The sequence below is a fragment of the Teleopsis dalmanni genome, chromosome 2, assembly GCF_002237135.1.
Source record: "Teleopsis dalmanni isolate 2A chromosome 2, ASM223713v2, whole genome shotgun sequence".
In the NCBI taxonomy this organism is placed as follows: domain Eukaryota; kingdom Metazoa; phylum Arthropoda; class Insecta; order Diptera; family Diopsidae; genus Teleopsis; species Teleopsis dalmanni.
This window is the reverse complement of record NC_051847.1, coordinates 29,154,913-29,168,429: the sequence shown is the minus strand read 5'-3', so window position 1 is coordinate 29,168,429 and position 13,517 is coordinate 29,154,913. Positions and strand designations below refer to the sequence as shown.

Below are 13,517 nucleotides of genomic sequence, written 5' to 3'. Positions count from 1 at the left end.
ATATACAATTTTATTTGCACTTAAAATTTATTCCCGCTGTTCTTATTTCATGTTACAAAATAATATTATCTAGAGTCACAAATGTGAAAATAGAAAACGCATTGCTACTGTTGCTATCAATAAAGATACTGTTCATTGTATCCTTTACAAAGCCAAATTCCATTAAATTGTAAATGCTACTTTTGCTTTGAGAATATTCCTTATAATTTCTTTACATATACGTTTCGACATCGCTCCTTTGCTCTTTGACAAGTGTCTTTATTAAATTTTTTCTTTCAAAATGGAATACGCGTGCTGTGATTTTTCCTTTCATTTTCTTTTTAATAAAGTTTTTTCATATTTTTATACATGTCCTGGTTTGAGTTGTATTTTATTTTGAATAAGCAAATTTTAATGATAATTTAGCAGCATAAAAGCAGGGACACTATTAAAGATTTAAGCCAACCAGCTTAATGTAATCATAAAAACGGCAATGCAGGGCATGTGAAATAATGTCATTATAAGCTTTCCCCAATTTCTCATTAATGTCTTTTAAGAATCAGTACTTTTTGTTTTTATGAAATAATTTCTTGATATAATTATGATTTAAATTAGAAGCCAGTTATAGCGCTTTCCTTCCATAAATCAAATTTGAAAGGATCTGAACTTAACTTTTAATTTATATCTTATAAAATTATTTATTTATTTTCATTAAATCATTATAAAAGTATCTTTATAAAAGGTTTCTTTTTGCACAGTTTTCGTTGCAATTTAAATCTTTAAATTTTTTGACATTATCAACACTAAAAAAAAATTTTTTAAGCTGAATGCAAAATACCATTTAGTGTCAATATTGTCATCGTATCAATATCCTGCCTGTAGTAGTAAATCATAACTCCATTAGTATCTTTTGCTACTGGCAGCTACATTGATATTTTCATTGGAAAATTCAATACAAACTATTTTTTTTTCAATGCATTTTTTTTTTAGCTTTGCGCTATCTCTTTGGCTTAAAACATTTTAAATTAAATTTTGTTTTTAAATTAAAATCAAAGAACTCGTAAGTTTATTTAACAGTAAATAATTGAAGTTGAACGTTTGGACATTTTTATTTCTCTGAAATAATATTAATTTCATTAAAAACAAACGATTTCAGAAAGTTTAAAATTTATTGGTAAAATAAAATATTTTATTCGTAATTAAGAAAAAAAATTCATATATATTATATGTATGTAAAATATATATAATATAATTGTAATGTGACAAGTTTTAGAACTTGTTTTATGAAAGTTCAATCAACTAAGATGAGGAAAAGAAACAACTTTGATTCAAATATTCATTAAATAAAAATGTTGTTAATTACATCTGTAATATAATTTAATTTTTCCAAAAAAAAAAAATTAAACTTTATTATATTAATGATTCATTTATGTTTTAAAGAAATTTTTTATTAATTATTTATTGTTATTCATTTTTTTTCAGCTCTTATATACACATGTTATAAACAAACCGTATTGTTGCATCAAATATTTAAGCAGGAAGAGATAATATTTACTGATTAGAGGTAAGTAAAGTAAAATACTTTTAATTTAATTAATTTATAAAATTTTTAAAAATATAATTTACTGTTCAATTAACATTTTAAATAGTATTCATGTATTATATATAAATTTATAATGTATAACAATTTATTTTATTTCATTATTATTATATTATATTACTCATTATTCGGTATAAAAATATTTATTGTAATTATTAAATTATTATTATTATTTAATTTAATTTAATTTATTGTATTTATTATTTTTATTTATTATTTATTGTTTTTATTTATATATAAAGTAAATAAATTGTTATTACGACCAATATTCAATTAGTTTTTATATTTGTTACTCGGCTTAGGTCATTATATATTGAAAACGGTCGAACTAGACCGAAATATTTGTAATATAAGTAAATTTGTATTAAAATTAAAATATAACCTAACATTTAACACAGTTTAAGAAGTGTAAAACATTTTTATAAATTTATGTTTTAAATAAACGACCTAAGCTCAGTATCAAATATAAAAACTATATAAAATAAAGAAATAAATAATAAATATTTTATTTATTATTTTTCTTTATATATAAAATAAATATAAATGTATTCTGTATATAAAAAATCGTAATTAAAATAATTGTAACAGCTTTATAGTTAAAATTGAAATTAATGTGAAATAATTTATATTATTTTCTTAATTTTTATTTGCAACTATAGTTTAAAATAATTGTTCAATTAGTTTAATACAACACTATATTAATAAATTCGGTCATAAAATAATAAGTATATAATTTTATTTTATTTTTTATTGAAATCAAAAAATTAAAAAAGTATTTAAATTTAAATTTTTTAAATTAAATACATACAATACATACAATTCCAAATAAGTTACTACAATACTATATAATTGAAGTTCCATTGCTCATGTACAATATATAAAATATAAGTTTTAATACAAATTTGATACTTAACTGAAAATAGAAAATTTCCCCCTATTTACCCGCTTTCATTATGTTCCTTACTTCTTGTGATAGCATTGCCCATAATTTCAGTATTTCTTCAATTGCTTAAACGCAAAAATTTCCATGTTGTCAATAGATACCATTGATATCCGTTTCCGTTCCAGGCCATATTTACGAAATCGTCAAACATCCTTATTTGTTGTGCATGTGTTTTGCAATGCCATATTTCAACAATAAATATTCTTTAAGTTTTGTTTACATTCATTGCTTCAATTGCGTAGGCACAAATATCAACAAAATATCTGTCCGTGCCTGTTGTGATATTTCCATGTTTGTTTTCGTGTATTTTCTTAAGAGAAGTAAGCTTCTTTTCTATTTTGCGCTAATATCGCTTTTCAGATACACACATTTCAAATGCGCTTAGAACACACATTTGAGTTACTTAAAAACTATGAGAAAAGATATATCAGCTTACATTTTATTAAATATTTAATACAAAAATGTGAGTAGCTTAATTTTTATAATCTGTTTGCAATTTTTTAATTTTTAAACTCAAATTAAAATTTTTTAATTAATAATAATTAGTTGAGCGCAACCCACATTAATTAGAATTTTATTAAAATTTACATTAATTTTAATAATTGGCAAATAGCCTAATGGGTTTTATGTAAAAACGATTTTTTTTTTGGTAATATTTCTTTAAATTTTACCATTTTTCTCAATTAAAAATTGGGTTGTTTCTTTAATTTTTTTGTTGTATGTTTAAAACATAAATAATTGTAATTATTAAAATAAATCAAAGCAAATACTACTTTTAAAAAAAATTTCTTCAAACGCTATTAAGAATTTTTTTTGGTATTATTAAAAAAAAATTCCTTTGTTTAAAAGTGCAAATCAAATAAATTTATGTATATCGGGTTTTGTAGGAATACAGGGTCTTACAACAAAATTTAAAAATATGTAGTATTTTATTGTTATTTATTTTAGTCCGATATAGTTTACTATTTGAGATTATTATTATTATTATTTTTCACGAGAGAATTTACACTCCGACCTAGAAATTATTGCATCTCCATGAACTTAGAGTAGATTTCCAATTCCAACTTCCACTATAGGTAAATTGCTTTACGAGTATTGAATCTGTATTTTATATAGATGTATTTCTTCATTCGATATGAGTTGCTTACCTAGGTATTTTCCTCGTTTATGCTATAGTGCCGTGCAAATTGCTAGTACATGTTTTGAGGTGTCATTCTCTTCTCTGCAAAGCCAACAAGTTTTTTTAGAGTAAGTTTTCGGTTTTGTTAGATGATAGTTTAACTTACAGTCCGCTATCAAAATTTCTTCTTTAAATACCGAGGTTTTAAATTGTAAACTTTTAACATTGATTACACTTACAAAAATTACACAGGCTATTTATTCCCAAGTAGTACATGCAATTTTATATTGATTAGTGAAATTACTGAAGGAATAAGTATATTTTTTTTAAAATTTATAAAAAAATCAGAACCGTAGTTATTACTGAAAATACTCTAAAATAAGAGATTTTCGAGAGACTAGTAGAAAATTACAAACTTATACTTAGTTCACAAAAATTAATTGTCTTATCTTAAGACATATTGTTTTATTTAATTTCTGTGTATTTTGCCAAGATTTTCCAATTTAAATTATTTTAAAAATTGCTTTAAACTAACAAATACTAAATTCAAAGGACCTGTTATGTGCTATGTATGCTATTATCAAGCATAGTTTGCCGCCATTGTTGACATATAACATGCTTCTGTTATTCACTATTCAGTATTCACTGCTAACATCCGCCAAACACTTGACGTTATGGCTTACATTAGCTTTTCAGTTTTTCTTATCCGTATTTGTTTTTATTTCCGTTGCAAGAATGCGTCATTAAAGTGTTCTTATTACAAATGTGCTTAAGTGGATATGCAGCTTTAGTGGCATTTTAGTGGATCTTACAAATCACAGCATCTTTTTACTTTCTTAAAACTGGAAATAGTGAAAGTTTTTAAGTGTGCTAAGAACTTTGTCTCTTTACTGGCTTTGTCATTTGGTGTTATGCAAAATAAGTCAAGTTTTAACCCGAAGCATTAGGTTTGTTAGGTAGGAAGTGGTCGAATATTTTAATGGTTAATTTACACTATTGAAAAGGGTCCAATTAGTAAGTTGTATGAGACACATAAAATTTTTTATTTCGTATGAAAAAAAGCTGTGTGACGAAATACACAACTTATTCCAAATAAATTAACAAAATTATAATCATTTTTTATTTTTTTTTGTTGGTATTTAAGTGACACTTGTAATAATTTATGTTCTGTCTTAATAGATGTGCTGTTTCATTAATATTGTTTATCTATTTTTTTAAATATCAATTAAGGAATTTATGAACCCATAAAACTTTTGTCAAAATTAATCATCATTATAAAATTGTTTACGTATATTTATAAATTATAGTTTTTTTAATATTAATTTTATAAATTATATTTGTTAGCAAAAGCATGAAATTATTTAAACAAACTTAATAGAATACGTTATCTTTGTTTGTTTACAATCTTATCTATATATTTATTTTGGATTTAATATAAATTTGAATAGTTTTTTAATATAGTTTGACTCTTTTGTATATTAAATATTTGTTTAGCTTTGTAACTTTTTGTAAAAATTAAGAACCTAAGATAATAAAAACTATTTAATTGTTTGATAGATTTTCTCAACATAAAAATTTGGTGTGCTTAATCTGTAGCAAAATAGATAAAAACTCTTTAGTTTGTCTAAAATAATAATTTTAATAGCAATGCTTAATACATATGCAAATATGTTCAACGCTTAATAATATCTATTTAGTTTTACAAAATTAACAACGAATCAGTATATCCGTTATGGTAATAACGTGAGTTACAAAAAGACCGTTAAATTATGAAAAATTTGTTAAAAAATGATTAATGATGGTTTGTTCTTTGTAATTTATCAAATTTCAAATATTTGTAATCAGAGCTATTCAAAGAATTTCAAATATATCTTACAAAAAAATTTAGTAATATATTTTTACAAAGATGAAAGGTTTGCTAAAATTTGTATAAGCAACATATTATGTTGTAGGTATATATAAACACAGTAAAAGTATCTCACTTATATCTAGTTTTTTTTCTTTAGAGAAAAAGTAGTAAAATGTGTATTTGACTCTACAAAATATAAAAGTGATATTTACTAATTAATTCTACAAATATTTGATATTAAGTCGTGCTTTGGTTTTTAGTTTTTTATTCTAAAACAGCTAATATATAGCGCAAATATAAATATTTTCAATTTGAAAAGTCAATAGAAAAATTTTTTATTGTAAAAATATTTCTATGTTATAACGGAGATATATGTGTTTTGATAGTTTTAAAATATTGTGCTATCATACAAAAAAATTGCTTGTATTATAGCAAAAATAAAAAAAATAAAATTTAATTCATTTATTTCAAAGTATAATAAAATAAAATTTTTCTAATATTGCTTTCCTTCTTAATCGATATACCTTCTGCTCAAAAGGTATTCGGATTTTGTTGTTTGTTAACTACTCCTTAAGTAATAGACCTTTTTGCAAAATTTTTTTTGTTATGTTGGTACACCCTCTCTTGACATATGGTACAAATTTGAGCGCCATCTGTCAATTAGTTTGTTTCCAGCAGCTGTTAATGTGAGACTACCTCAAGTGCATTTAGCGATTTTTACTATGGAAAATTCTTGTTGTACGCGATTTTTTGACCAAACACGGCACTACTGTCATCGCTCAGGCACCATATGCGCCAGATCTGGATCCGTGCGACTTTTTCCTGTGCTACTTTGTAGTGGATTGAAAATTAAATAATATTAAATAGCAGTATTCTTTATTATTAATTTAAAAGCATAAAATAATTATTCATACTTTGTACATTATTTAATTACTTAAAGCTATGACCTAATGTCGTCAGCTTAACCTAGCGATTGCCTACTCTTTATCCCTCTAATCTTGATAACATAATTAGTAACTATTGTTATGCATACATAAGTGCAGTTAAAAGATCTCATCTATAATTTGTTGCCTATATATTAAATATAATATTTGATAATAAATATTAACTATTATATTTTTCATAAATTGGTTGGTTATATTTGTTTTCTCTAACAAGGAAACTAAATCATATCTAATACTTTGTACATACGTATATCAGAAAAAGTGTTACAATAATTATACCATACTATAAGTAAAATTATATTTAAATATATATTTTAATATAATTCTAAACATAATATAAATATTTTTAATGTAATAGCATTTAATACCTTCTTATGATAAAAAAGTAGTTCTAAGTGCAATTAAAAATGCTACTTAACTAATAAAGATAAATACAATATTCCAGTTACTGTGGGATTCATTTTCTTTTTTAAAATATTGTATACATCTACATATATATATATATAAATACTTTTTATATCAAACATGTTATAAAAATATATTAATTTTTATTTAATTATTCTACTTTTTATTTATTTTCTTCAGATGTTTGTTCTACAATAAACTAATATGTTGAAATGTTCTTGTTTACTTTCAACTATATTTTTATTAATATTATTTTAATGGAAATGTTATAAAGTTTTATTTTTAACCATACATATAACTGTGTTTTTATTGGTATACATATGTGTTTTACTATACCTAAAAAAAAAAATTCAATGTGCATAAATTTGTGTTTCCGTAAATAAATAAGTAAATATGTATACGTATATATTCAACTACTAGAGTACGAGTACGAGTATGAGTATATCTTAAATATTTTTGCTTTACTGTTTTGCCGGTAGTTATTTTTAAACAGTATTAAGATTTTTTCATATTTATAAAATTGCCTTTAACATTTTTGTATTTATAAATGGTTTTTATATTTTTAGTAACATAGTAGCGTAATAGCGTAATATACGTAACGTAGTTTAAATATGATAAATAAAACTGCTGTAGACAGCATGGCGCGAAATATTTTATTTATACGGTTAAGTTCCTTTAATGTTGCCACCTGCTGCTTTTATTGTGATAATATTTTTTTTCACCAATTAAAAATATTTTTTTTTATTGATTAAATGTTGAGATATCTTTTAATCTTTTAATCATATTATTTTAATTAATTTTAATTAAGTAATAAATACATTCATACAATAAACAAATTAACAGAAGAAACAACAATGCTATTTGTAATATTTTTAATTACGTCTACGATAAATAAGTGTGATAACAATCTAGTAAGACTATCTGCACATAGATATTTTAATTAAATATTGTACACTTTGTTTGTTTTGTAGCATATTGTATGTATGTAGATACATTATTGAATGTATATGACTATATTTCAATACAGAGACCTATAAGTACAATATATAAAAATGTAGCAGTATGTAACTGTTTGTTTAAATTGAAATATATTATGTATTCGCATAAGAAATTTTATATTTTTCATTAAAATTTGCAATGTTTTTGACATCTATATAATTGCTATTTAATAACAAGCTTTTATTGAATGAATTTTAATTAAAATTTTATTTATTGAATATTTCTTATTTTTTTTTTTTGTAATATAGAACCTCTAAAAGTATGCTTAGTTATTTAAATTGCACTTCATTATATTTTACTAAAAAAAATTACCTGAAAAACTACATAAAAATTAATGAATATAATTAATTAATGACTATGCATTAAAACCTTATTACAAGGGATTTCTGGAAATAAACTATAATAAATAAAAATTGTTATCTACTTAAGAATTTAATAGAAGTCTTATATTTTTTTTTTTAAAAGAAATTTGAAATGAATATGAATATTTACATAGAAAATAAATCCGCTTGAATAAGATTTAATAATGCGATAAGTATTTTTTGTCAAATATTTAATCTTAAATAATATATTTATTTTACCATTTCAATAATCACGTATTTTCATCCTGAATTATTTGGCAATTTTCAAATGGTTGTATAACCAATAATTGATCAAAGTTTTCTATAATTGTGATTAGATTTATACATATTTTAAAAATCTGGTTTTTACAAAGATTGTTTGTTTGAGATTAAGATAAAAAAGAAAATGAGTGATTATTTTTCAGTTGAGTACATTCAAATAATAATAAGTATATCTATAAATCTATCTACTGCGTAATTGCCTTTCATTGAAATTCAAGAATACTGCCCAAAGGTAACAACTTTTCAGATATAAGAAAAATTAATTTTTATATATATTAAAGTAACATTAAAAGAAATAAATGAAAATAATATACATTTTGTATATATACCCAAAATAAATTACTTACTATAGAAAAAGTTATTCTCTTTTCTTTTATCCCACATCTTTTTCTAAGTATTTCATATATTATTTCTTTATATTATTTTTTATAATTAGGTAAAATACAAAATAATAAAACATATTGCTACATATATTGACATTTATTTGTGAATTAACTTTTTTTTCTATGCTTGTGGCAACAAGTATTATATTTATTTACATAAGCATATATTTGATAAAAGCAGCATTTTATTATTAACATTCAAATCAGCTTTGAAGATATTCATATTATTTTATGTTTTTTATGTATTTGTTTCCTTAATAAGATCTTATATGCCTTTGTTATGTTTTGAATGAAATATGAACTTTCCAGTTTATATACATATTAGTTATGTATCTTGTTGTACAATACTTTATTGCTTATTAGTATATTTTTTTGTCAACAACCTAATGCTATTCCTAGAATGATATTAAATAAGATACGAAAGCAATTTAGTATGAAAATAAAACTACTTATTATTTTACATCTGATAGCATTAAAAACGTAATGCCAACTTGAAATGAAAACTTAATACTACTTTACATAATATTTTAATATATACTGTATAGTATTATATATTTGAAGTGATTAAATATTTTATAAAAATATACATATTTTATATATTTATTATTCTAAATGAAAATTTAGTTAAATGTGAGTTTTAGTTTCTTTTATTTATTTTTTTTGTTTAATTATTTTGTTAAAAATAAGTACTTTTTACAATACATGATACGTAAGTGTAATATTAATTAATAAGGAACATGAAAGAATACATGTATTGCTTTCTTTTTCTCAATTCATTTACTTGTCATTATTTTATATTTATATTTGTATAACCTTTTTTAGCTTTTCTGATTGTGAGTTTATAAATCGATATTCAAGTTTTTTTCTTCAATGTAAATTCTGTTCTTCAATGTAAATTTACAAAATAATTCACAAATAAAGACGAGTTATTAACAGCCTAGATAGTAGCTTTACGGTAGCTCTGCTTTGGGTTGCTGGACTTACGAATATAGCAGTGACGAATGCGCAGATGAGTTAGCATGATTTGGCGCGTTTTCTATTAAACCTTCCGTTTTAATCCCTGCTCCTGCCAGACAGAAATAAATATTGATATACAACTATTTTTTACGATATGCCAGTAAAAATTGGATTAACATTTCTTCAGCAGCCTGATCAAGAGCTCCATGGCTCTTTTATTTCAAATGTAAAACTGCTGACTTGGTCGTTAGAAGTAAATCGGAGTACCTAAGATAATATCGGTTATAACAGGATACTGAACTATAGGACTGCGTGGAGGCAGACTTTGACAAATATTCCGTAGTACATGTCTATCGGCAATCGAGGAGTAGATACTAAACCACCTGTTTCCATGTCCATTCTTATCTAGAACCAAATTTTAGTTTTTGAATAGTCCAACATTAAAGTAGGTACATACTTGCAGTTATTAATGCGTGTGGTTGGTTCTAATATGTCCAACGTTTTACACACAATTACGAGGAATGTGGAATCAAAACAGCATTCTTAGCTAACTATTTGATCCTCCTTCCGCTTCAAATTTTAGTAAAATAAAAGTAATTCAAAGTTTTGTAACAATATATCTTATAATGATATAACTCTTTGTTAAATTTTGTACTTGGGTCAATTTTATTTATTATTTATTTATTAATTTTATTTTTTATCAACTCTTATCTATTTTGACTCTAATCTTTCACTTGCTTATTATTTAAGAACTTCTATGATAACACACTACCAACTTCTTGGGATTTCTTAACAATTATTGAAAACTCTTAATTTTCTGTCAACTTTATAAAACTAAAGTTCTGTTCTCTGATCTATAATAGATTCAGATGCATAAGCATTGTTATTTATGGTTACCTAATATTTGTTTCAGTGTTGGTTCCATTATATCATCTATTTTGTTTTTTAAAGTAATTTTGATTTGGGTACTTCTACTAATAGACGAGCTTTATACGTCTATTTTATAAATAATATAAAAATCTTTTATCGTTTGGTAACTACATTCAATCTTTTAAAAATATTAAAATATATCAAAACCGCAATAGTAAATAAAAATTTTTTTTATAACTAACATCAAAGTTATTATGTGTAAATAATATTTTTTCATATCTAATGTATTGATTTTTATTAGTGGTCATTATCCTTTTAAATCAACATATTATTTATTACCACTCTGAAATGAAAATATTGTCCTTAGTAAAATAATAAATAATATTTTTAGTGTCATCTGTAAATATTTCACAAAAAAACCATAACCACAAGTGTAACTAACTTTTTAGTACAAAGTACTATTCAGTGATTTTTGTATTTAAATTTTATTTTGTATATAAACTTAGTGTAACTAAGTGCGTATAACTGTATAAATAAAAAAAATCTTGCATTTTTAGTTACGTATGTAGCTATATTTATTCTGATATTAACTGTAATTAAGTGACGTAAATTCGTATTGCAGGGAAAAATTTCATGTGGATTTAATTTATTTGGGTTGGGCAAAATTAATATAACAATCGAAGCGGTGGTAATTTAACCTTCAAAGGATAATACAATAACGTGCACTTATTAAAAAATATTATTACTAAAAAATACTAGAATATAAAATAAATTAAATATATAAAAATATATTTACACTTATTTGGTAGATAAAATTTAAATTAAAATCCGTTTTTGTAAATATATTACTAAAATATACTTTAATATAAAAAAAAATTAAATACATGAAAATATATTTACGCTTATTTGGTAGGTAAAATTTAAATTAAAATCCGTTTTTGCGTTTTAATATTATTTGCTTAAATGTACGCATTTTAAAGTACTTTTTATACATTTGTTTAAAGCAATCAAAGTAATTATACACATAATTAAAACAAAAATAAAATAATTTAGCAATGAAATTATAAATACAAGTACTCAACGATATTTTTATAATCCAACTAGATATAAATAAATATGTGTATTCCCTTTAAACACAGACAGTAATGAAAGGCATGAAAAATTATATCAATATTTTACACAAAAATACTTTAGACAGTGTGTAAAAATAAAACCGGAAATAGGAAGCTTTCCTTTCACTATGTTCCAAAAAGTTTTCACTCTGCTTGAGTGTGTTCAGTTTGTACTTAAATGCTAAACCATTTTAAAAGTGGTAATAACCTCATGTACATTCTTAACCAACACCAGCGCAAAAGTATAATGGTGTATAATGGTAAGGATATAAATGCTACTTCAACTTCAAGGTGAAGGTTAATTCATTCAAACATAGTCATAAAGTTTGTTAGGGAAAAACCTGCAACACTGGAACTTACAGTGCGCCACAACATTATATTTAGTTCGTTGAAGTAATGTACGGGCAGAAGGAGTGGGAAGTTTCGTTGACACGTGTATGATTTCACAAACATACTTCGAAATTAATGCACAATATGCTCATAAATCAGTGAAAGTACGCTTAAAATAATTATAAGCACTTTTTAGTTTTTGTTGAAAAACTTTTATTTACGTAAAAAATTATACCTTTTTTATATGTAGGTATATATCTCCTTTTTATTAAAAATAACTTAATGAGATTGCTATTTATTATTAGCAATATGAATACTTTAAATTGTACTAATGAATACCCGTGCTGCTTGAGTATGTCGACGATATTGATATTATTGGTCTGAGTGAAAACCCACGCCGTTAGTGCAGCTTTTTCCAACTTAAAAAAACAAACGAAGCAAGTGGGTCTCGTAGTAAAGAAAAAAAAAGCAAATTTTCTGACCATTTAGGGACCTACGTCACTATTGACAACTATAAGTTCGAAGTTCTGAAAGCCATTGTTTATTTACGAATCTGCGTGAACACCAAAAATACGTCAAGCTAAATATTCATTTGGAATTATTTCTGCCAACATATGTTATTTCGGCCTAAATAGATATTCGAGATATATAGTCCTCTTTCATCAAACAAAAATCACGCTCTACAAGTCTCTTATTATGCCTGTTCTACAATATGGTGCAGAAGCTTGGTCAATTACCAGCGGACATAAAAAAGCGTTAGGAGCATTCGAGAAAAAAATTCTTCGGAAAATTTATGGTCCCTTATACATTACATTTTATATTAATTTTAAAATTTGATGAAAAATAGATAGGTGAAATGGAAGCGGATTGAATCCTCCCCATAAGCTAAAGAACCTGTTTTAGTTCCACATTCGTCGTCATTGTGGGTAGAAAGTTGGGCATATTAGAACCAGTCGGACGCTTTGATTAATGCAAATATCTGATTGATATCCTATAGGTTAAGCATGGTTCCTGGCAAGCATGGACGTAGACACAATAGGTGCTCCGGTGTTTTCTTTGCAAGCACCGGTATTCATCTACTACAGGAGATTCGACAGGGCAGACCGAGTCTGACTCCATACCAACTTATAGTTCAGTGTCTCGACAAATATTAACCTAGATACTTTTGATTCTATGGGGTACGTAATATAAATGAAATTATGAATTAGGAAAATTCATAATTTATAAAATCCCATTTTATATAAAATCCCACTTATAGTTGTGATTTAAAATTCTCAAATGGACAGTTTATTTTATTTATTTTTTTCTATATCAGTGGTTGGGTGTCATAGTTTAAGAGAAAGGATCTTCAGCCTATTTAGTATTTTTCTCAATAAGTTTCTATCTTCTTTGTTTAAGCAAAT

At 24.1% G+C, this 13,517-nt stretch overlaps 1 protein-coding gene across 1 annotated transcript in view; it reads left to right on the top strand.

Moving 5' to 3' along the window:
- The first annotated feature begins 12,826 nt into the window (after nucleotides 1-12,826).
- Nucleotides 12,827-13,517, top strand: part of LOC119674199 (probable peroxisomal acyl-coenzyme A oxidase 1) — a 4,529-nt gene continuing 3,838 nt past the window's right edge. The window contains exon 1 of the mRNA XM_038085326.1: nucleotides 12,827-12,869. Within this exon, the coding sequence (XP_037941254.1) occupies nucleotides 12,827-12,869 (43 nt within the window). The remainder of the gene's footprint in view (nucleotides 12,870-13,517) is intronic.